The sequence below is a fragment of the Sapajus apella genome, unplaced genomic scaffold (assembly GCF_009761245.1).
Source record: "Sapajus apella isolate SASKATOON/1434 unplaced genomic scaffold, GSC_monkey_1.0 scaffold34, whole genome shotgun sequence".
Taxonomy (NCBI): Eukaryota; Metazoa; Chordata; class Mammalia; order Primates; family Cebidae; genus Sapajus; species Sapajus apella.
The window spans coordinates 12,261,171-12,287,837 of NW_022436974.1; the positions used below are offsets into that span (position 1 = coordinate 12,261,171).

At 36.5% G+C, this 26,667-nt stretch overlaps 1 protein-coding gene across 4 annotated transcripts in view; it reads left to right on the forward strand.

Annotated features, from left to right (window-relative positions):
- The window catches only part of NOX4 (NADPH oxidase 4), a 150,980-nt gene that overhangs the window by 106,074 nt on the left and 18,239 nt on the right, over nt 1-26,667 (forward strand). For all 4 annotated transcript variants that reach the window (XM_032295811.1, XM_032295812.1, XM_032295809.1 and 1 more), the window contains one exon: nt 13,416-13,497. In XM_032295811.1, coding sequence (XP_032151702.1) covers nt 13,416-13,497 — 82 coding nt within the window. The remainder of the gene's footprint in view (nt 1-13,415; nt 13,498-26,667) is intronic.

Consider the following 26,667-nt stretch of genomic DNA (forward strand, 5'->3'; position numbering starts at 1 on the left):
GCCATGGAAGATGTATAAGTTTCTGGGAGGAAAACTTGGGAAGCTTTTCTGGCTCAAACCGAGGGTTAGAGGTGTATAGAACTTGCCTAGAGTCAGGGATTATTCCAGGGAGAAAAATAGCTTGAATGGCTCAGAAGGATGACCTAGCTTGGAATGTCAGGAAAATGTCATGCTCTTGGGAGGCTTGGCTGGGATGCCATCCAAATGTTAGGCCAAGGAAGAGCTTGTAGGTCTTGCTATGAAACTTGGTATTTTCCAAAAAGATGCTGGTGAAATATTGAGGAGTTTTAAACCAGAACTGAAATCAAATTTGCCCTTTATATTGGTCACCCTGCCAGTGTTATATCAAATAGAAAGGAAGAACTCTAGGTTGGAAGCAAAGTTATCACATTAAAGATTTTTTGGTGTCAAGAAAATGGAAGACTATCTTTTGAGTTTTTAGAAAGGAGTGATCTATGGTGTCCAATGAAATAGGACTGAACAGTATTACAGTTAGCCTCATAAACATTATGTCATTAGGAAGATGTGAAGGAAAGGTTTGGAGTGGTACTGATTGCTGTGAATTAATTAGTGCATTGGAGAACAGTAAGTAGAGAGAGTTAGTGTATAAAAAGAGGCACATAGAAAATGAACCTATTTCTAAATTCTTCCTGTTTCTACATTTCCCCTGAACTATGAGAATGATTGATTTTATACTGATCTGGCTTGTGATTAGCAGGGGAAGATGAGTGGCAAATACAGATGCAATTACCTATGTATATATCTAGATGGATCTGTGTCAAGATGGGGCTTAACCTATGATATCTTTTTTTTAATTAATTATTTTATTGCATTTTAGGTTTTGGGGTACATGTGAAGAACATGCAGGATTGTTGCATAGGTACACACGTGGCAGTGTGATTTGCTGCCTTCCTCCCTATCACCTACATCTGGCATCTCTCCCCAACTCCTCACCCTCCACTATCCCTCCCCTATTTCCCCCCAACAGACCCCAGTGTGTAGTGCTCCCCTGCCTGTGTCCATGTGTTCTCATTGTTCAACACCCGCCTATGAGTGAGAACATGCAGTGTTTGATCTTCTGCTCTTCTGTCAGTTTGCTAAGAATGATGGTTTCCAGGTTGATCCATGTCCCTACAAAGGACACAAACTCATCGTTTTTGATGGCTGCATAATATTCCATGGTGTATATGTGCCACATTTTCCCTGTCCAGTCTATCGTCGATGGGCATTTGGGTTGGTTCCAGGTCTTTGCTATTGTAAACAGTGCTGCAATGAACATTCGTGTACACGTGTCCTTATAATAGAATGATTTATAATCCTTTGGATATATACCCAGTAATGGGATTGCTGGATCAAATGGAATTTCTATTTCTAGGTCTTGAGGAATCTTCACACTGTCTTCCACAACGGTTGAACTAATTTACACTCCCACCAACAGTGTAAAAGTGTTCCTATTTCTACACATCCTCTCCAGCATCTGTTGTCTCTAGATTTTTTAATGATCGCCATTCTAACTGGCATGAGATGGTATCTCAATGTAGTTTTGATTTGCATTTCTCTGATGACCAGTGATGATGAGCATTTTTTCATATGTTTGTTGGCCTCATGTATGTTTTCTTTTGTAAAGTGTCTGTTCATATCTTTTGCCCACTTTTGAATGGGCTTGTTTGTTTAAACTATATATGCTTTGTATAATGAAACACTGTAGTTCTAGCCTCGTGTGAGTCTCTGTGGGAATCATTAAAGATAATGAGTTAATCTGATGAAGCTTAACACGGTTTATGTACTATCACAATATAGTAAATCATTCAATGCATGTGAGCTGGGCATAGATTCTGCAGCTTCAGAAACCAAGGAAATTTTTTAATCAAGAAAATGAGAGGCACATTATATGTGTACTACAATTTAAATGCCCGTCTGTTCTCAGGAGAGAGGATAAACTGTTTTTTTCCTTGTTTTCTCATTTTATGAACGTTAAATATATGCTGTCATGCTTTTAGTAGGTGACCACTCACTTAAAATGCCACGGAAACATAAAAATTGCTTAGTAAATAAAAGAATTCACTAGTCATTAAGTTTTATTCATTCCAGCCATTTTGCAAACCCAAACGCAGGAATAAATACCAAATTTTTGTTTTCTATCCAGTTTTTAAAATGTTACTTTTTAAAACAATTTTTGGAGCGAGGTCTTGCTCTGTCTCCAGGCTGGAGTGCAGTGATGTGGTCGTGGCTCACTGCAGCCTTGATCTCCCAAAATCTAGTGATCCTCACATGTCAGCCTCCTGAGTAACTGAACCTACAGGCGCAGACCATCATGCCTAGCTAATATTTTTATTTTTTCTACAGGCAGGGTTTTGCCACGTTGCCCAGGCTAATCTGGAGCTCCTGGGCTCAAGCAATCAGCCCGCCTCAGCCTCCCAAAGGGCTGTGACCATAGGAGTGATCTGTGACTGGCCAAAATGTTACTTTTTATAAACAAATTATATAATTGCTGGACCTGGAAGTAGAGTAATTATAGTGAAGTGGTTTGTTTTATGGATTGTTATGTTTTTATTAGAATTGTTCTGTTGGTAAAAGTAGAGTCTCTGTTATCCAGTTATTTTCTACTTGATTTGACTATGTAACGTGAAAGAAAATAAGAATTATGAGATATTTTCTTGGTAACATAACTTTTTAATCAATGTCAAAACCATGACATAATGTACTGTATGGCTAAGAAGGCACATGTCACTTTGCCAAGTGAGCCTAGTGTTAATGGACGAAATAATTTCACAGGAAGCAAAAGGGCAAGGGTTTTGTGCGATTATCCTTATCATAAGGAACATTTTTAAGTACTCATTTTCTTGACACACTTGCTAATCGTTGTATGTATTTGCTTGTTGCTTTTCCCTGATTAATAGGCTTGGTCTTTGGCCAAGACATCCTCTATTTAAGAACAGAAAAGACTCACTACATGGTTGATTTTGATTGGCTTTAAAGGACCATATATTGCATGGCTAGATTTTATTTGCTCGGGTCTTTGGATATGAACTTCATAAAAACATAAAATCTCCTGGCTTTGGGGGGACTCTTGGTCTTGGATAAAATGGTGTGTTTTTTCTTGAATATAAACCTAGGAGGTATTCAGTTTGTGTGGAAACCGGGAACTGAATTTGTATGGAGCTGAGTCTTGATCAGTTTGAGGTGTTTCTTTTGATGAAAGCCAACATTGTTTAAAAAATGCATGTGATGTGACAAATGAAAATATAACGTTTTACTTAAAAGGCACATTGTAGAAAGCTTAGTAGCAATAATGTGTTTATCCAAAAATGCCTCTGTTACTTGCTTTCACTTCCTTTGAAACTGTTTTTTTTTTTTTTTTTTAACCCTCCTTCATTTGTTATAGGTTAGCCTCTGCGGCAATAAAAGAGAGTTTATATTTTTATAAGAAATCCAGTTCTAGGCATTGATTCATTGATGTATCTAGAGGCCAAGAAGTCTGTCTGTAGTTCTTTCAAAAGCTGCTTTTGATTTTTTTTAAGTAGTGTGTTTAACAAATAGGAAGCAAAATAATGTGTATCACAGAAATAGACTTTCATCATTTTGCTCCCCCTGAAAAATCAAAGGATCCATTAAATAATTTTTCTTTGTGTAATACTGCATTGCCTACCTTCAGACCTTACGGTATTTAAAAGTACCAGGTGTTGAGGCATGCAGATTGCATATGACCCTGCTAAGCTTTCTCTTACCCTGTAATCCTTAGGCAAGAAGAAAGTAAAAAAAGGGAGGGGAGAAAGGGAGTACAGTATATTCTCAGGAGAGAATAAGGCAAGATGATGGCAATGGAAAGAACCCTGGACTGTGAGTGTTTTTGTTTTGTTTTTATCATGTGTTTAAATATCTATGCCGCTTTCCAGCCATGTGACTGTGGAACTATCAGCCAGCTGCTTGGTTTTTAGTTTCCTTGTCTACAATATACCAAACTGAGGGAGTTGTTTCCTAATTTCTCAGTTCATTATTGCCGTAAAATGGTGTAATTATTTTTGAAGAAAGAAGTTCTAGGATATGGTCAATTGAATTCCGCTTAAAGTGGGAATGATAGTAGATCAATTTTGGTGTAGTTCAGAAAATATTACAGAAATGTTGTAAAGGATGTATATCAAGTAAAGGATTTTTATGTGGCTTATTTTTTTTTCTTATTGGTGTTCTTATTCATTTATTAGCTCTGGTTGTACACACATGTCATCTTCTGAAAATTACATGTATGGGTTTAGGTTTTTTTTCCCCCCCTTATATAAGGCAGCATAAAATACTGTTTTTTATATTACTTGGACATGGCCTTAATATTTGCAAAAAAAAAAATTTATGTAAGCAGAGCGTGTAACTGATAGGGTTTTATCTTCTAGAATTATAAATCATTTTTTCTTCTAGAATTATAAATTATTTTCATTTGAATCCTAGAATCTTATGATACAAGATTTGCCTACACATGTAATATATATGTAGGCATATATATATATATGTATATGTATGTGTATATAAACATATAGACACACACACACACACACACACACACACACACAGAGACAGGGTCTCACTCTGTCACCTAGGCTGGTGTGTAGTAGCACAATCATTGCTCACTGTAGCCTCAAATTCCGATGCTTGAGCAATCCTCTTGCCTCATCTTCCCAAGTGGTGAGGACCATAGATGTGCATCACCACACCTGGCTAATTTTTTAAACGTTCTTGAAGAGCCAGGGTCTTGCTGTGTTGCTTAGGCTGATCTCAAATCCCTGGTCTCAGGCTGTCAAATATTGGGAATGTAGCTCTGAGCCACCACACCTGGCATGCCTATATCTTTAATAAGAAAATATTCTTGTGGTGCAACTTGATTTCCTGGTTTATGTAAAGTAGTACTAATTTGAGTGCCTCTCACATTGATTTGAAAGTAATAGTTTAAATAGCAACTATTGTTACTATTACAAATATTGTTAGTATTGAGTTACCATGGTAAAAAAGGGCATTCACTTGATTTAAACAAACTTTTCAGGCAGAGAAATGTATGCTCCATACCTTTCTAGGTGGTACGAATATATTCTAAGTCTGCCCTTTAATTCTTTTTAGAAGTAATTTGTTTTTCTAAGATTAATATGCATATTTCCTAGGAAATGAAACCAAATTTTGACAAATCATTAATTTATTTGAATCCCTAGACAGAATGTACTTCTTTCCCTTTTAAAAATAATTTTGTAATTACATTCTAAACCTTTTCAAGTAGCTATAATGGCATTGAAGTTCTTTTGTTGTCTTGGCATTTGTGTATGTGTAATAAGCAGAGCTGCCTTGGAAATAATAATTTGTTTTATTCATAGTATGTGACAAATAATAGGTGCTCTACAAAAGTTTGTTAGATGAGTGAAAAAATGAATAAAGCATGATTTAACTGATGAAATTCTGATTATCCAAAGTATTGATTTTACTTCCAATTCTAAATTTTATGTCATCATGAATTATTGATACATATGTAACAGAGCAAAAGTGTTCACCTTATCTAGCACCATGGCTCAAAAGGACTTACTTTGTTGGTTTGTTGTATTTTTTATAACACTTCTGCACTTCTTTTGCTTTTTATTACCTGCTTATCCAGGCTAAGTTGACTGCTCTGTTCTGACCTCTCCGAGCATACATTTAGCACGTATTTACTTGTAGTGTTTCTGTCTTTTGATAATACGTGTGTCTTCTCTGCTAGACCTTTAGCCCATTAAGAACCTAACTTGGTGCCTGACTTATAGTGCATGATCAGAAATGTTACTGAGAAATTACTTATTTTAGATGTTCACATTTTGTGTTTATATATTTAAGTAATAATTCCTAAATGTGAGAAAATTAATTTGTACCCTCTATTTCAAGCAGTGCGTGTGTGTGTGTGTGTGTGTGTGTGTGTGTGTGTGTGTATCATGTGTCTGTATTGGTGTGGTGTTTTCCTTGGAAGGTGGAGGAGGGGATACTACACCAAGATCTGTAATATGGGAAGTATGAATGAGAACTACTTTTGAAGATATATTCATGTGTGGTAGTGTGCACATCCATGCCCTGTATCTACTCTTTCAATATATACACATACAAACACACATATAACAGATGACAGATAGATAACTTTTAGATAAGCACTAAAAATTGAGATTCAAACAAATCTAAAACGTAAAAATTCAAACAAGATATATATAAAATAAAAAGTTATTATATATGATCAGGAGCCAACAGGAAATACGTAACTGTTAGATTCGAGGTGGGCATGATCAGCATACTGGGCAGCATGGCTGGAAGAGTAATCAAAGTGGATTGGCAGTGACCACCTACACATGCCACAGAGATATTTATGCAACAGCTGGAAAGTTCTAGAAAAAGAGAAATTATTTATTGCTGATCTTTATTCTACTTAAACATGTGCACATGCATCACACCCAGTAGTAGGTGAGAACTTGGTAGAAGTTCTCAGTGCAAAGTGAAGATCTATGAAGCACCTCTCTTGCGGGCTAGATTACCTAGAAGGGATGTGTGTGTATGTGTTGAGAGAGAGAGAGAGAGAGAGAGAGAGAGAGAGAGAGAATATAAAATGCTTACTAGGGATCAATACGCATGACAGGAAAGATAACAAACAGGGTTTGGGTGAAGGAAGAATTTGAACCACAAAGCAGGTTCAACAACTCCAGCCAAATTGGTAGGAAGATCTAGAGCAAATATTGCCCAAGAAAGTTGCCTGTGTAGCACTGAAATTTCTTTGCCTGTTTAGTCACTAGATGTGAGTTGCTCTGTGAAAGGTATTTGCTTTGCATCTGAGGTCAACCCTGATAGAGCTGACAGCTGGAGATTGCCTGCCACCTGCACTCTTCACAGCTGGGCAAGAAGTTCTTCACTGAGGAGGCTCTTGGGGGATACTTCTCTACATCAACCACATGACCCCTAGCTTGTTTCCTTATTAATATTTAGTTAAAAATAAAATCTCGTGTGAACACTAAGTAAAGCAGGATGCTAGGACAGCAGGCATAAACCAGAATAGTCCCAGTCAAACAGAGACACATGGCCCCACTTCCGTTCCGTGATTTTAACAAGATATCTTTTCATTCCTTAAACAAATATTGTTTTTTGTTTTGTTTTGTTTCAAGTTTTTATGGTGCAGGTAGTTTTTGGTTACATGGATAAATACTTTAGTGGTGATTTTTGATATTTTAGTGCACCTATCACCCAAGCAGTGTACACTGTACCCAATATGTAGTTTTTTATCCCTTACCCTCTTTGCGTTATTCCCGCTCTGGAGTCCTCAAAGTTCATTATATCTTTTTTCTATCTTTGCATCCTCAAAAGTTAGCTTAGCTCTCACTTATAAGTGAGAACATAGGATATTTAGTTTTCCATTCCTGAGTTACTTTAATTATAATAATGGCCTCTAGCTCCATCCAAGTTGCTGCAAAAGATATTATTTTGTTCCTTTTTATGGCTGAGTAGTATTCCGTGGTGTATATACACCACATTTTTTTAATCTACTTGTTAGTCAATGGGCACTTAGGTTGGTTCCAATCTTTATTGTTGTGAATTGTGTTACTGTAAACATGCATGTACATGTGTCTTTTTCATATAATTACTTCTTTTCCTTTGGGTGGATACCCAATAGTGGGATTGCTGGATTGAATGTTAGTTTTACTTTTAGTTATTTTTAAAATTTCCATGGAATTTCCATAGTCATTATGCTAATTTACATTCCCACCAGCAGTGTAAAAGTGTTCCCTTTTCACCACATCCCCACCAATATTTACTGTTTTTAGAGTTTTAAATTATGGCCATTCTTGTGGTAGTAAGGTAGCATCTCATTGTGATTTTAGTTTGCATTTCCCTGATGATTAGTGATGTTGACCATATTTTCATGTTTGCTAGCTGTTGTATATCTTCTTTTGAGAAATGTCAATTCATGTCATTTGTCCACTTTTTGATGAGATTATTTGTTTTTTTCTCTCTGATTTGTTTGAATCCCTTGTAGATTCTGGATACTAGTCCTTTGTCAGATGCATAGTTTGAGAATATAAGCAAATATTTTTTCAGCAACTCAAATTTGAAAGGTGGCTTAAAGATCAATGAACTAATCTGACTCAGTTGTCAGTTCAGAAAAGGAGTTAAGAACAATGGCAGATACAGGTCAAGAATCCAGCCTGACAACCTGTTGAATGTTTTTTTTCTTTTTTCAAGAGCAATTATTTCCTGCTTTGTTTAGGTAAAATTGTCAAGTGAAATTGTGTATTTTCAGGGAGTACATGTCTGGTACACATATGCATTGTAATGTGATTACCACATTCAAGCTAATTAACATATTCATCACCCCAAATAATTACCTTTGTTGTATGTAGTAAGAATACTTAAGATCTACTTGGCTTCATGACAATAAAAAATTAAAAATATAAATAAAATAAAAAAATAAATTGCTTTTCAAATGTGGAAAAAAAAAAGGGGTCTAATTGGCAACAGTGTCTTTTTTCTCATGATCTGTTCCTGGTAAATACTGCAAACTGTATGAGAGAAGAGAGATTTGTCCTTTGGTAATCCCTTATTGTATATACGCTCTGATAGCATGTCCTCCATTAAGAAGTAATCCTCAACTTATATTGCCAAAAAATGTGAAATAATATCAATATTATGGTACAGTCATCTTATTGCCCTTGTTTTAGAGTATGAGATATTGTCTGGTTCCTTGAAATATAACTTCTGATACTATTAATAGGTTAGAATATACTAGGTGTTTTTAAAACTAAGATAAAGACTTTAACAGGATCTTAATCTTTAATATCCCTTAAGGATTCATTTTGGTGTCATTGAAAAAAAAATAAAACTGGCAAATTATTGTAATGTGAGCATCAAGAGAAAAATGAAAAAAAATTACCTGTTTATAAAAACACAGAGAACTTTTTAGATTCCTTTTCTTTAGAGCAATACCGTCTCACTTAGAAATATTTTATGACTTTCTTTTATAGCCCTGAAAATCTAACACTCAAAACAGTTAAAATATTCATTTTCATAGTGGAGGCTACAGAAAAGCAGTTAGGTAAGGGAGATTACTGGAAGGAAAGCAATGATTTGGAATTGGCAAAACCTTTCTGGGTCCCGCTAGCAAACAATTGCTCCTTCTTAGGTTGCTGTCGAAAAAACTAATTGGTGGCAGTGATCGCTTCTCTAGAGGCAAAGGTTCTTTAGGTTATATAAGAATAACATTAATCAGTGTTCATTTTTTCTTTTTTCTTTCTTTCTTTTCTTTTTTTCTTTGTAGTGATAAGAGGTTTTATTTTCTTCTTATCCCAGGAATAGATTTGCATGCTGCTAAGTTGCAGTGAGATGAGATCACGCCACTGCACTTCAGCCTGGGTGACAGAGCGAAACTCCATCTCAAAAAAAAAGAAAAGAAAAAAAAGAGCATAGTGCTTTTTATTGTTACGTAAATCCTTATTGCATTTTGTGTAGTCTGCGTATTGGGTGGATTAGAAATTGGCCATTTATCTGCAAAGGATAAAATGAAACACATTGGTCCCCAAAAATATACAGAAAAGTTTCAATTAGAATTGAAAAGAGTATTTTATTTTTCTCATCTTCATTTTCAAATAATTAAGTATATCGTGTCACAATTGATTAGTCAGATCATGCAAATTAACGTAATTGTGTGCAGTATGTCAACCAGGTCTAAAACCCTCATAATCTTTTTGTTGATTGAATGGGAGAAAGGAAGAGTGGGTGAAAGTCTAGAAAAGCTTGTGTTAATTAAGATCCATCTCCTACTGGTAGAAAATCATGTTCAGACATTATCACATCGTTAGTCAGCTCATCACAGTATCACTTTGCAGAAAATCCTATTTTTTTTCCAGTGGCTTTAATGAATTTCTTCCAAGTAGTCCTGTGAAAGGACTGAGCTGTAGTGTTTAGATAACTGTGCCATTTTCTTAAGAAACAGTTTGAGCCTGCTGAGAAGGAAGATCATCTGGTTTGACATTTTGCTGCAAAAGAAGTAGCATTAATATACCATTTTTTTTTAACTTAACAAATAAAACTTCAAATTATTTTGGTCTTTTCCTCAGAATGAAATAGAGAATAGGATGCTAATTAAATAATTGATAGGGAAAAATCTGTGGGACTAAAGGACTAAATAATTATAAATAATTTTTCCATTTACTTGAAATTTTCTAAGATAGTTGTTATCATTTATCTTTATTTTTATAGAGAAAAAATGAATACTCAGTATGCCTTTGTGAGATAAAATTGTTTATATTTAAGAATTTATTAATATGATAAAAATAAAAATTGTTTAAAACATACTTTTCAAGTAGTATATATATTTTCTCTTTATGTATATATAAACTCTTTCTTTCTTCTTTTTTTTTTTTTTTGAAATGAAGTTTTGCTTTTCTTGCCCAGGCTGGAATGCAAAGGCATGATTGCGGCTCACTGCACCTCCGCCTCTCGGGTTCAAGTGATTCTCCCGCCTCAGCCTCCTGAGTAGTTGGGATTACAGGTGCCCACCATTGTGCCTGGCTAATTTTTTGTATTTTTAGTAGAGATGAGTTTTCACCATGTTGGCCAGATTGGTCTCCAACTCCTGACCTCAGGTGATCCACCCACCTCAGCCTCCTAAAGTGCTGGGATTGCAGGCGTGAGCCACCAATCCCTGCCTATGAACTCTTTTTGACAATCATGATAGCTATTTGAGCTATGTTTGCTTGTTAATCTTTGTATTTATGATAATCTGATTAAAGGATGTTCCAAATATAGGAACATTAGTTATAGATTTCCTTATGGCTTTATAAGTGATGCCTTTTATGCTGCTTCTGCTCTGTGTTTGTGTGTGTATGCATGCACACATGTGCATCTGTGTATGTGTTTTTAGTCCTGTCAATATGACATCTCCAGAGGTTCTTTTCTCCAGATTTATAGTCATATGTCTTTTATGATTATGTGAAAAGAGAAAAACTTATTGCTGCTAAAAGGATGTATTGTATTATAGTTGTGGGCACTAAGGATTCTGATTTTTGTTTGCGTTTAATAAGTTTGAGAGATATTCACTAAACTTCAGTTTATACTGTTAGCTTTCAAGGAATATCATAATCAATATAGCTGTTTGATTTAACGGTTCTTTACCTGATATGTAAAGTTCTTGTTTGCTGTGGAGTTTGGGCTTGATATTTCAAGACCCATTTTAGGAAAAGGCCAAATGAGAAAAAGATTCAAAAAATAAGGTATTGCACATCAATCATTTAATGAGTGCACCATAAATTGGCAAGTGGACTGAAAACCAAGGGTTATTTATTATCAAACAGTTTCGTAGACATTTAACTGAAAATAATTTTATAAAATAGTAAAAATAGTAATATCAACCAATAATATAATTTAGTATTTAAAAATATGAGCTAAAATTAAATAGTAAGTATAATTAGAGAAAAAACACATTTTACTTTTTTGTATTTCTATATTTCAGAGTACAAGCACATCTGTGTTTGGATCTCATTAGCTCCTCCTCACCTATATTATAAGAAGTGTCAGAATGGTGAGGGAAAAAAAACAGCAGAAGCCAATTATATATCTCTGATTCTATATGTTTTAATAAATGTGAAGATAAAATATACATTCTCCTGCTCAGTAAGCACTGGCTAATATGTGACCACTGTATTCACAAATAATGTAACATCCAACTATTCATAAACTAGGAAATGGCAATTGTCATCCAGCGTTGATTTTCATTATTTTGTGGAAATGCTCACCTTTAGTTAGTGATGGATTTACTGCAGGTGGGGAGTGTTAGTTAGCTTTGCATTCTATCTCAGCCTGATTGTGTGACTTTGTCAAGATGGGAGTATGGATCCAACCATATCCATGGTTGATAGATGACCATTTGGTCTCGTCTGGGAGTCATTATGATTAACCTTGACAAACGGTTTTCTCTGTCCAGTAAAAATAGATGTTGGAAATAGTTCTTCAGCAAATATTTATCCAGCACCTTAATTATGTGTCAGATAATGTTCTGTATCTTGGTGGCACAATACTCATCTACTAGAAGGAGAAAGAGGGATGGAGAGATACATGCATCTAACAATAAAACACAGTGTGATAAATTTTGTGAAAATGTAAGCACAGGTGTGGTGGTAGTACACAGTAGGGCCAGCCTATTCCAAATCAGGCAGGAGGAGAGAATGAAAAGTAATGGAGGGATCAAGGAAGACTTTCGGTAGGTATGACTCTAGAAGTAATGCATATCTATTCCTGAAAATGTGCATACTCTATGCCATCTGGATAGCTATGCAACATTATTTCCAAGGTAACAGCTAGGATTTTTCCTTTGTCCTTCTTTTTTTTCCCCCCTTTTCCTTCTCCCTTCCTCTTTCCCCTCTCCCTCCTATTCACTCTCTTTTCTTCTTTATGAACTTCATTGCACTGCGGTTGATTAAATCAATGTTTAGCTCATGATATACAGTCATCATTGGACTTTTCCAGGCCCTCATTCATTCATTCATTCATTCACTTATGTTATTAAAATTATTACATATGAAACACCAACAATTACTTACATTTACCCTTTGCTTCTCTCCCATTTCATCCCACTACCTTTCCTAAAAGGTAATCATTATTCTGAACTGTGTGTGTCCTTCCTTTTTAATTGATTTGCTTTATTTCATAGATGGCATGTTTAAATAATACATTGCCTAGTTTTTTTTAACTCAATAAAAAATTATGTTCTGTTATACATAATCTACTGGGATTTTATTCCATTCAACCTTATATTAATATGATTCATTATGTTTTTGTTTATAACTGGAGTCATTCAGTTTCACTTCAGTTAATACTTCATTTTGTGAATAAGCACGAATGTCCATTCTCTCATGTCAATGAGCAACTGAGCTGCTTCCATTTATGTTGTTCTATGAGTGGTGCTACTGTGAACATTCTCATACTTGCTGTCTAAGACATGTGAAAGTTTCTGCAGGGTGTATCCCTGTGAATGGAAATGTTGGGCCACAGTCTATGCATGAAGAAATGTCTATATTATACAAATTTATAGGATAAATAAATGTAACTATTTCAAATATTAATCCAGGCTTAATTTTATATATTTAAAATAAATACATGAATATATATTATTTATATTTATTTATATAAAATATATTTATATATATTTATCCTTAATGGCTACATATATCTTTATGATTAAAATATTATAACCCATTCATACACAAATGTGTGTGTGTGTATATATATATGTAATACATAAAATGATGGGTAAGTTTTTTATTAAGGATGGATATGCAGTCAAAATGGCTAACAAAACAAACCAATAGGAAATACTTCCATTTTGAAATTGTTTTCATGACTTTTATATTTTCACAGCTTGATCTTTGTTTTTCTTTTGACAGAACGATTTCGAGATTTACTACTGCCTCCATCTAGTCAAGACTCTGAAATTCTGCCCTTCATTCAATCTAGAAATTATCCCAAGTAAGCAAAGGGAGTTTACTGGGTTCTGATAAGGCAATGGGCATAGTTCTGGGAGAGATTTGGGCAGGCAAAGACAAAATGTAATCTTCCTTGAGATTTCTGAAAATTCCGAATAACTTACCTTAACTAACTCAGATATCTTCTGCAATACAATCCCTCAGGCTCTTTGCAGCTGGGTCATAGAAGAGACTTACTTTTAATTGCAACCCAGCTTTGATTGAGGAGCTGCTGTACATTGCGGGCAGTAAGCTGTGTGCATCTGTGTCTGGTTCTTTTGGCTTGATGCTGTGTCAACAGGGACAGTATTTCGTCAGTGATACTCGTTTTCTATTTACTGTCCTTTAAATGAAAGGATTCATTTATATTGTAGCAAGTCATTTTCAAAATAGCCATGGGCTAGGTATGATTTTAACAATTCAATTTATATTGAAAAATTGAAGTGAAATCTTCTGACTCTTTGTTATATGAGGCAGATGTTTTCTTCTCACTGATGCCATAAGCATACTTCCTTGTTGAGGGAATATGCCTTCATCTTCCTGAAGGTTAAGGAAATACAAGGCTTCTTATAACACATCTCCTTCCCTAAAAGCTGATGCATGCTGAATCTTGATCCTTCCTGTGGCATCTTGGGGCCTCCTCTATGAGAGTTTAATTTTCTTCAATAGTTAGTATGCAACAGGCTAAAGAATGAATAAACTAATAGATGAAATACAAAAGAAAGACCATCAACTTAAAGGAATAGAATTTGGCTTATATATATTTCATCTAATCACTATGCCAAATTCTTTGATTGCTTTGAGAGTTTTTTTCAAGTATTCATAAGCTTTGCTTTCTGGGGAAATTATTTGCCCTCTAATACTTAGCTTTGATAATGCTTACTTAATTATAATCACAAAAATAAATATATATAGAATCCTAATTATATTGCTTGTACATTGTTTCAAATATTAATCCAGGCTTAATTTTTAGCAATAAACTTTCAGTCCCCTGATAACACACACAAAGACATGCATGTGCCTATACAGCCTTGCATGCATACTTTGCTCTATACCTACATGTTGACCAGCAGCATGAAAGTGCCCGAAAGGTTTGATGCACATCTGTTAGTATTTTACAGCAGCCGTTGGCAGAGGATGATGATGCCTGCTTTTCGGTCTCTTAGGCTTTCTGTTCGCCTAATGCCTTTGCTTGAAGAGGGTAGTCATAGGAGTTTCTCAGGTGGTTATCTATTTGCAGCTACAGGAATACCTCAGAGATTTTGTGCATTTGATTCTAGACCACTACAACAAGTGAATACAGCAATAAAGCTGTCACACTTTTTATTTTAGTTTCTCAGTGCACATAAAAGTAATTTTAACACTATGCTGTAGCCTTTTAAGTATGCAGTAGCTCAGATATGTCTAGAAATACTAATTACATCCCTTAATTAAAATACACTTTATTGTTAAAAATGCTAACAATCATCTAAGCCTTCAGCAAGTCATAAACTTTATGCTGGTAGAGACTCTTTCCTTGATGTCGATGGTTGCAGACTGATTAGGATGATGGTTGTTAAACGTTGGGCTACCTGCACGTATTTCTTAGGATAGAACAATTGATGCTTGCTGCTTCAGTTGGCTCTTCCTTTTACAAAAGAGTTCTCTGTAGCCTGTGATGCTGTTTGATAGCATTTTATCCACAGCATAACTTCTCTCAAAATTGAACTCAGTCCTCTCAAACCCTGTTGCTACTTCATCAAGTAAATTGATGTAATATTCTAAATCTTTTGTTGTCATTTCAGCATTTTCATAGCTTCTTCAGCAGGAATAGGTTTTATCTCAAAAAAAAAAAAGCTGCTTTCTTCCTGTAATTCCAGCATTTTGGGAGGCCGAGGCAGGTGGATCACATGAGGTCAGGAGTTCAAGACCAGCCTGGCCAACATGATGAAACCCCCATCTCTACTAAAAATATAAAAATTAGCCAGGCATGGTAGCACAAACCTGTAGTCCCAGCTACTTGGGAGGCTGAGGTGGGAGAATTGCTTGAATCTAGGAGGCAGAGGTTGCAGTGAGATGAGATTGTGCCACTGCACTCCATCCGGGCAACAGAGTGAAACTCCATCTCAGAAAAAATAAAAATAAAAAACTATTTTGTTTGCTTATCCATTATAAGTAACTCCTCATTTATTCAAATAATATCATGAGATTACAATAATTCAATCATATCTTCAGGCTCCACTTGTAATTGTAGTTCTCTGTTTACACTGTGTAGTTAGTTCCTCCACTGAAGTCATAGACCCCTCAAAGTTTTCCATGAGGGCTCAAGTCACTTCTTCCAAACTCCTATTAATGCTGGTGGTATGACTTCCTCCCATGAATCATGAATGCTCTTAATAATACTTAGAAGGTGAGTAATTTTCAGGATGTTTTTAGATTTACATTGCCCAGCTCTACCAGAAGCATCACTGTCTATGGTAGCTATAGCCTTATGAAATGTATTTCTTAAATAATAACCGTTGAAAGTCAGAACTTCTCGTTGATTCACGGATGAAAAATGGATGTAGTGTTAGCAGGCCTGCAAACAACATTCATCTTCTTGTACATCTCCATCATAACTCTTGGTTGACTAGGTGCATTGTCAATGAGCAGTAATTTTAAACGTTTATTTGTATAAATTTTTGTGGTACATAGGTAATTTTGATACATAGATAGATTGTGTAGTGGCTAAATCAGGGCTTCTAGTGTATCTATCACCCAAATAACATACATTGTATCCATTAAGTAATTTCTCATCATTCACCCACTTTCTAGCCCCCCACCCTGCCACAACCTTTCAGGTCCCTGTTGTCTGTCATTCCATACTCTACGTCCATGTGTACACATCATCTAGCTCCCACTTCTAAGTGAGAACATGGAGTATTTGACTTTCTGTGTCTGAGTTATTTCATTCAGGTTAATGGCCTCCAGTTTTATCCATGTTGCTGCAAAAGTCATTATTTTGTTCTTTTTTGTTGCTGAATAGTATTTCATTACGTATATATACTGTATTTTTTTTTATCCAATCATCCATTGTTGGACACTTAGGTTGATTCCATTTCATTTGTATTGTTCTCGTGTGAGCTTTGCTTACTGCCCGTGTGAGCAGTAATATTTTAAATAGAATCTTGTTTTTTTTTTTTTTTTTTCTGGTTGGCTTAAAGTATTCAGTAAACCATGCTATCTGTAAACAGATGTGTTTTCATCTGGACTCTGTTGTTTCACTGATAGAGCACAGACAGAGTAGATTTAGCAAAATTCTTATAGGCCTTCAGTTTTTCAGAATGGTAGATGAGCATTGGCTTCAACTTAAATTGACCAGCTGCATTAGTCCATAGACAAGGGTCAGCCTATCCTTTGACTCTTTGAAGCCAGGCATTGACTGCTCCTCTCCAGCTGTTAACGCCTTAGATGGCATCTACCACTTGATGGCTGTTTTGTCTACGTTGAAAATCTGTTGTTTAGTATGGTCACCTTCATCTATTATCTCATCTGGATCTTCTGGATAATATGCTGCAGCTTCTCCATCAGCATTTGCTGCTTTACTTTGAACTTTTATATTATAGAGAAGGCTTCTTTTCTTAAGCCTCATGAACCAACCTCTTCCAGCTTCAGACTTTTCTTCTGCAGCTTCTACATCTCTGACATCCTTCATGCAATAGAACAGAGTTAGGGCCTTGTTCTGGATTAGCCTTTGGCTTAAGAGAATGTTGTGTTGTGGCTGATTTTATCATCTAGACCACTAAAACTTTCTCCTTATCAGCAGTAAGGCTGTTTTTCTTTCTTATTATTCATGTGTTCATTGAAGGAGCACTTTTAATTTTCTTCAAAACCTTCTTCCCTTGCATAAGCAATTTGGCTCACTGTTTGCCCCAAGAAGCCTAACTTTATGCCTGTCTCAGCTTTCAACATGCCCTCCTCTCTAAGCTTAATCGTGTCTAGATATTGATAGAAGTAAGAGACATGTTACTCTTCTTTTCTCTTGAAACTTAGAGTTGGTAACTGACCTAAATTTAATATTGTTTTGTCTCAGAGAACAGGATGGTCCCAGGTAAGGGAATGATAATGAGAAATGGTTGGTGGGTGCAGTCAGAACACACACATTTATTTATCATTCCAGATAACTGAAAGTCGAAGAGTTTGTAGCTTTATAACATAAAAAAATTCTGGAAAGTTAAAAAATGAGTCAAACAATTAGAATTTATTTCATTCACAACCACAGATATATATATGTATATATCTACATTGAGATTTTTACCTCATTTTTCTGGTTGAAATATGTTTTGACACCTAAAATATGGGTTACAATGCAACTTCATTGCCCTATAAAATTATATCATGTCACAGAGTGATATTTACAGAGCATAGCATGACCGATGTAGATCATAACATCACTAACATAGATGCGTTGTGCACTGGTTAGTGTGAGCTGTGGTAATTTGGATTTGGTCTGGGGTCTCTATTTACTCAACATAGTGTCCCTATAATCTTTAGCTTCCTGTTACCAAGAGACATGTAACAAATAATGAAATATGGAAACACGTGTCCTTTATTTAGATAAAAAATATTCATGAAGAGAACTCTTTCTGAAATGTATATGTGTATGTGTGTATATGTTTAAGGGAAAGCCATTCAAAAAATATCACCTGAAATGGTGCTTGGAAACACTCTTCTAAAATACAAGAATGTTCATTAATCACATTTCTACATTTGTGAACTCTTATTTGACCCATTACCAAAGCCCGGGCATTCATTCTCATCAGGTTCTCAGAGCAGGAACAGGTATGACAGTTGTCAGAAGGAGACAGATGAGTGAAAATGAATAAAAAAAGATTGTGCATCTAATGCCAAGTGCATATTGTTGATTTGTAGGTGGAAGGAAACCAGTGGAGATGAAGAAATAAATTTTATTGCTAATGAACTCTGAAGGATTTAGGTTCATAACATACGTAGTCTAGAGAGTAGTTATATTTTTATCCTTATCAGTACAGCATGGATATGTAAAATGTTTAAGTACATCCGCCATAATTTTATCCACAAATTACTTGCTACCATTTTGGCAGTTAAGCCCGTAAAACATGACCCAATGGCTCTGGAAGTTTTAATCAAAATGTTTGTTAAAATATCGTGAAAATACAAGAATGAACTATTTCTACTCGGTTCTCATAAAGATCAAATTCTCTGAGCTGCTTAATATCAGAGCTGTTTAGAGAGAGGAATATCATTTATGACAACTTTTAGAGCTGTTCTATTTTGACTTGGTTTGCTATCAAAGAACAGCTTTGATTGTTTGGACAATAAAAACGATGTCCTAGCTCAATCTCATTTCTAATGGGCTGCTTAAAAATGGCTCCAAATGGTGATTTTGGGCACTACCCTTAAATGCAAAGCCTCAGATGACTTTTCCACAGTCTGTTATTCAACTTATCCTCCTTTGTCTTTCCTAGGCAAGTTTTGAGTTCCTTTTCTAGCCATCACCGTCTTCAACAATTTCTGTTCAGTCTGCATGTCTGTAATGTACCTGTCATCTGAGCCTGAGCCAAGTTATTTTCATTCATAACAGTAACACATAATGAACACTACACATGCCAAGAATTGTGCTTTATATGCAGTATGAATTTAATTCTTACTTTTCCTCTGTAAGTTAGGTAGTACTGTTTCCCTAATTTTACACGTAAGAGGACTGAAATTCAAAGAGGTAAGTGCCCTACCCAAAGTCACATGGCAGAGCTAGGTCTCCAATCCAGATTTCTTTGGCCCTTCAAATTACACTTAACTTAGAAGTAGGTGGGTCATTGAGGGATTACCTTCAGGTGGCTGAAAACTGTGTATGTGTACAACATGTGCGTGCATGCATGTACACGCGCACATACGCTTGGAGTTGTGTGTAAGGAGAAATGTGGGCAAGGCCTAGAATACCTTATTTTTTTCAAGCAAGGTGTCACTCAGGCTGTAGTGCAGGAGAGCAAGCATAGCCCACTGCAGCCTCAACATTCTGGGCTCAAGAGAACCTCCTGCCTTAGCCTCCAGCGTAGCTAGAACCACCGGTGTGTGCCACCAGGCCTAGCTTATGAGGCATAGGTTTAGGTTGGAGCGCAAAAGTGCAATCTCAGCTCGCTGCAACCTCTGCCTCCCAGATTCAAGTAACTCTCCTGTCTCAGCTTCCCAAGTAGCTGGGATTACAGGAGCATGCTAATTTTTCTATTTTTAGTAGAAATGGGCTTTCTCCATGTTGGCCAGGCTGGTCTTGAACTTCTGATTCTGATGATCCACTCGCCTCGGCCTCCCAAAGTGCTGGGATTACAGGCATGAGCCACCACGCCCAGCCAGGGACATAGGTCTTAACACATTGCTATCACAGGCCTGGTTTTGTTGCACAGGCTGGTCTTGAACTCCTGGTCTCAAGCAATCGTCCCACCTCAGCCTCCCAAAATGTTGGGATTGCAGATGTGAGCCACTGCATCTGGCTTGGACTGCCATTTAAATGATCTTGGACTTTGTTGTAAAGATGATGAAGATCCATGAAAGGATTTTAAGCCCAGGAGAAAGATAATCAGACTTACATTTTTATAAGTTTCTTATGAAACTAAAGAGGGACATGGGGCCCCCACATTAGCTAGTTGGCAATTTCATATTCAGGCAGGAAGTGATAATGAATTCATACTGTGGTAATAGTAATATGAAAGATCAGATAGATGTCTACAGGTCTTAGGCGGCATAATTAACAGAATGAGATGACTATTAGGCAAGGAGAGGTGGAGAGAGAGCAAGAAGGAAAGAGCTTTGGGTGACTTCAAGCTTTTTCACTTGAGTCACGTTCTGGTTTAAGTTTTCATGATGGAGGGAGAGTGGCAATCTGAGCATCTTTATGTTGACTTTTTGTTCCATATTACAAATGATGATAATGGAGGTACTTTCCTTCTAATGTTGCTTTGAGGAATGCCTAATGCCTGACACAATTCTTTCTTGTAAGTCTTTGTGACATTTAAATAAAATCATAGAAAGCACCTGACTTCTTGCAAAAGTGAATTCTCATCAGCACTCTCAAAGTCAGCTCTGTTCTGCCATTTCTCAAAGCTATTGCTTGCCTCAGGGCAGGGGGAAAGGCTCTACCATGTGAGCTGCTTTTATGTCTTCAGTCCATTCTAGATCCTGTCTGAAGGGCTGCATTGTTCTGTCTGGTAGAGATGGCTCTGGTTGATACGCTCTGCTTGGAATAGTCAGGAAGGAGCCCTTTCCCTTGTGTGTCTTCCTATTTGTGGTAAGGTTATTCTAGTACAGTTTCTACAAGCACAGTAATTCATAAGATTTTCCACACTATACATAATGTCCTTCATTAAAGAATTACTGTCTTTCATCTTCTTATCCATAAAGTTAGGCTTTCTTTTACACAGTATGTGAAATTCCCGTACCTGCATGGCAAGAGATCTAAAGGGTAGTATTCTGACTAGAGTGTGGAATGTAATTATAAGAAAGCCTCACACTATAGATATTTGCAAATCTAGGCGAGTAAGATGTCCAAAGGTCAGCTGGTAGTGGATCCCAACCCCTGGGCGGGGATTCACAAGGAAAAACGCTGTCATCAGGATTGTAAAACTGACACGTTGCTTAAATTGTAAAGATTTTGGCTCAGAGATGAAAGTCAAGAACTGTGTGAGTGCAAGGCTGATGAGCAAGCAATAAACACGCCGTAGTTCTGACTGGGGGCACCACTCATTCTGACTCAGATAACAATTGGTTGACGGATAGGGACAAGCTGAGTCTAAAGCTGGAGGTTAGGTGGCTGAAATCGCAGAACAAGTTGGGCAGGTAGCCACTTTCTGGAGATAGATTAAACACATGTGGTTCTCCAACTAGTGCCTTGGAGAGCCATTTACTTTCTTTGCTACCCCATCCTGCGTTCAGCTGAATACATCTTTTCAGACCCTTTAGTTTTTAGGTTTGAGGGATTTTTGTTGTTTATTTGGGGTTTGTTATGTTTAGGCAGAAATTGTCAGTTGACAAAGGAGCCTGAAGTCCTTCCTTTGTTAAAACTCGTATATTAAATGCATCAATTCATAATGGTTATGGGAATACGATTATAATTTTGATAGCATGATTGTTTTATAGGGACTCCTTGCCAAAGAATTTTTATCCTTGAAGACCTTAAATTAATTAATTCCTAAGGCCTTAACTGAATCATTCAGAATTCCAAGAGATAAACGTCAAAGTGTTTTTTTTTTTCCAACAATGTTAACATGAGATTAAATTAGATAATAATTACAAATTATTGTAAGTGGGATTGAGTTCTTGATTTGGCTCTCAGCTTGAACTTTTTTGGTATATAGAAATGTTGCTGAGTTTTTTATATTGACTTTGTTTACTGAAACTACTGAAGTCATTTACCAGTTCTCTTGATAGTCTTTAGGGTTTTCCAGGTATAGAAGCAAATCATCAGCGAAGAGAGATAGTATGATTTCTTTTCCTAATTGGATGCCTTTTCTTTCTTTTCCTGCTTGATTGCTCTGGCTAGGACTTCCAGTGCTATGCTGAATAGGAGTGGTAAGGGTAGGCATCCTTGCCTTTTTCTGGTTCTCAAGGGAAATGCACCCATCTCTTGCCAGTTCAGGATGCTGTTGGTTGTGGGTTTGTCATAGCTGGTGCTTATTACCTTGAGGTATGTTCTTTATATACCTAGTTTTTTGAGGGTTTTTACCATAAAGGGATGTTGGATTTTATTGAAAACTTTTTCTGCATCTATTGAGACTATAATAAGTTATTTGTTTTTATTTCTGTTTATGTGCAAAACCAGAACACTAAACATTGGGTACACATGGACATGAAGATGGGAATAATAGACACTGGGGAATACAAGACAGGGGAGTGAAAGGGGCAGAAACTGAATAGTTACCTATGAGGTATTATGCTTACGAACTGGGTGGCAGATCTAGTCATACTCCAAACCTAAGCATCACACAATATACTTTTGTAACAAACTTACACATCCACCTCAATTCTAAAATAAAAGTTGAAAAAACACATGCACACGAATGTTCATTGCAGCACTGTTTACAATAGGAAAGGCCTGGAACCACCCCAAATTGCCATCAATGATAGACTGGACAGGGAAAATGTGGCACATATACACCATGGAATACTATGCAGCCATCAAAAGCGATGAGTTCATGTCCGTTGCAGGGACATGGATGAACCTGGAAACCATCATTCTCAGCAAACTGACACAAGAACAGAAAATCAAACACCGCATGTTCTCACTCATAGGTGGGTGTTGAACAATGAGAATACATGGACACAGGTTGGGGAGTATCACACACTGGGGTCTGTTGGGGGGAAATAGGGGAGGGCCAGCGGGGGGTGGGGAGTTGGGGAGAGATAGCATGGGGAGAAATGCCAGATATAGGTGATGGGGAGGAAGGCAGCAAATCACACTGCCACGTGTGTACCTATGCAACAATCTTGCATTTTCTTCACATGTACTCCCAAACCTAAAATGCAATAAAAAAAAATTACAAATTAATTACAGAGAGGCCTTAGCCCTCTGCTGGTAAGGTTTCTTTTCTTAAATTGTTGCTAAAGTCTTCAGGGCGTTAAACCTCTCACAACTCTTAACACAAAGGTTAAGGTAGGACACTTATCATTATACAGATGCTGCTCAATGTACTGTGAGATTAGTCACTATAAACCCATCATAAATGGAAAGTACTTTAACTTGAGAATGCATTTAATACATTTAATTTACAGAGCATCATAGCTTAGCCTAGGCTACCTTCTGAGAACACTTAAGTTAGCCTACTGTTGGGCCATGCAAAGCCTGAGTTATTCAATGCAATGCATTGAATGCTATACTCTGTAGAGTACAGTATTGGTTGTTTAAGCTTATGATCATGTGTCTGACTGGAAGCTGTGACAGCTGCCCAGCATCATGAGAGAACATTGTACCAAATACCACTAGTCGAGGAAAGGGTCAAGATTCAAAATTTTGTGTATAGTTTCTACTGAATACACACTGCTTTTGCTCCATCATAAAGTCAAAAAATTTTAAATTGAAGCATTCTAAGTTGGGTACCCCCTGTATTTCAAATCACCACCTGCACCAGCTCACTCCTTACCCTCCTTACATCCTCTGTCAGCAACTCAGTAGCACCTGGGGGATGGTGGACACTACAGTGCTCAGACTTCTGAGTCAGCAAGTCTCAGGGTAGGGCCTAGCATTCTGTGTTTTAACAAGCCCTCCAGGAAATTCTGATACACACTAATTTGAAAACCATCAAGGGAAAACGATCACAGGCTTTTTATACTCACTCCTTTTGCTTGTTATTTCTATTGATAAGATTCTCTCCTGAGACTCAAATGATCTAAAACTGAAGTACCATCCTCTCCTGAGGAATAATCACATCACTTTTTTCCTACATGAAGAGAGAATTGTTAGATGATGGATGTCCCAGAACCTTTATTGTTTTTACCTTTATATACTATCCCTCACCAAACTAATTGATAGCTGTAATGATTATTATCTGATTATTAACAAAATAAGCTTTGGAATCAATCTGAGAATGAATTTAGTAACAGTCCTCCTCCCTTAATATAAGTGTGGCCTTAAGAAACGTATTTAACCTTTTTGAGTTTTAGTTCCCAAGGCAATAATATAGACATTATACTTTTCCTATGAAAGTTGTTGTGTGGATTAACAGTGAAGGTATATATAGAACATTCAGTATCAACCCTGGATTAAATGTTCAGCAAAGAGTACCCATTGTTATTATAGCTTATTTTAGTTTCTGAGGTAAGGGTCTTGGGCACTTATTGAAAAAGAACAAATTTTTGGAAACTGAGTTTTACTCTGTCACCCAGGCAGGAGTGCAGTGGTGTGATCATAGCTTACTGCAGTCTCAATCTCCTGGACTCAGGCCATCCTCCTGCCTCAGCCTCCCTAGTACCTGGGCTTACAAGTATGTGCCACCATGCCCAGCTAATGTTTAAGACAAGGGTTTCATCATGTTGCTCAGGCTGGACTCAAAATTCTGCCCTTAAGCAATCCTCTTGCCTCAGCCTCCCAACGTGCTGGGATTACAGGTGTGAGCCACTGTACCAGGCCCTTGAAATATTTTATTAATTAAAAGAACTGTTTAAAGTCACAGCTGATCAGAAAAGATTTTAAAGGCAAATAATTTTCCAAAATTTACATTTATATAAACATTAAGTGTATGTAAATTCCAAACCTTTACTTTCAATAATATAATATTAATTATATTATTCTTAAATATCTCATATTTATCAGATTCTTAACTATGTTCAGTCACCATGTTAAAAGTATATTTGCATTCAGCCACATAAAACAGAAAGGTAGCTTAAAACTCATTAATGTTAATAAATCAGTTTTTTAAATGTAAATAAGTTCTTTCAAGGGAAAAACTTAAATTTCAAAACTTGTTTATGTATTTTGGGGTAGATCAGAGAAGAAGATATCTATTATTCTTAGAATTATCTTAGATCCACAATCCTTCATAAAGGATCTTTTCATTAGTTATCAACTGAAGTTTATAAATGTGTCAAGTTGATTTCATCTCTACTTTTGGAGCAAGACTTTGAAGAGTTGCCTTTAATTTCTACAGTCTGGTTACATATATTATGGTAATAGTAACAGCATTCTTTTTTTATTTTACCTTTTAGATTGACAAATACAAATTGTATCTATTATATACAACATGAGTTTTTTTAAATTATTATTATAATTTAAGTTCTGGGGTACATGTGCGGAACATGCAGGTTTGTTACATAAGTATACATGTGCTATGATGGTTTGCTGCATCCATCACCCCGTCATCTACATTAGGTATTTCTCCTGATGCTATCTCTCCTCTATCCCCCCACTGCCTTGTATCCCTCCCTTGGCCCCCCACCCCAGATAGGACCAGTGTGTGATGTTCCCCTCCCTGTGTGCATGTGTTCTCATTGTTTAACACCCACTTATGAGTGAGAACATGCAGTGTTTGGTTTTCTGTTCCTGTGTTAGTTTGCTGAGAGTGATGGTTTCCACCTTTATCCATGTCCCTGCAAAGGACATGAACTCCTCCTTTTTTATGGCTGCATAGTATTCCATGGTGTATATGTGCCACATTTTCTTTATCCAGTCTATCCTTGATAGGCATTAGGGTTGGTTCCAAATCTTTGCTGCTGTGAACAGTGCCACAATAAACATGCATGTGTATGTGTCTTATAATAGAATGCCTTACAATCCTTTGGGTATATACCCAGTAATGGGATTGCTGGGTCAAAGGATATTTCTATTTCTAGGTCCCTGAGGAATTGCCACACATTCTTTTAAAAGACTATGTACTACTATAGGGAGAAAGTCACTGCTCCTAAATTCAAGGCAGTGTATTCTGCACATTAATCAGATTAAACATGTAAAAAAGTGATTTAAGCAGTTTCTGTTTTCATCTCCCTCAGAAAACTAGATGTTGCAAAGTAATCAACTACTGGTAATTTTATCTTCCTATTTTTTCCAAGAAAAGCAAAATATTGTCTCACCTGATACAAAAAAAAAAAAATTTCAAATGAAAAACAACTGATTCTTGAAGGGCCTTAAATCCAATTCCCATCTATATTTCCCAGCTCATACGGGACTTAGCCCATTTCTTACATCGATGCTGGGCCCCCCAGAAGGCCTGTCAGTATACCGTAGGCACTCAGTGATGCCGTTAACAAAGCGTATTTCTGATATTTGTGTGGCCCTCTACAATCTGTGCAGACATCTTTTTTCTGTAGCATCACATCTTATTGACCCTTTTATAGATGAAGGAAATCCAGATTAGAGAGGACAAGTAACTTGTCTGGAATCCCATTACAATAAATGACTAGAACGCTGAGTTCTAGTTGTCCTGTCCAAACTTATTTCAAAACACCAAAGAGTAGCTTTGTGGGGAGTGGGGAGGGTGTGTATGTGGGTGTGTAGCTCAGAAAGCAGATGTGTAGGAAGGAGGGAGCACTGGCCAAAATATAGTCACACAGCCAAAACAGATGCAGGGAGTCTGGGAAATACAGTATTTTGGCTGGACATTTTGCTTCCCTAAATAAAATTAATTTTCTATTACTAAGAAAGAATGAAAGGATGAATATTTTATGAACAATTAGCAGTTCTATTGCAGTTAAAAAG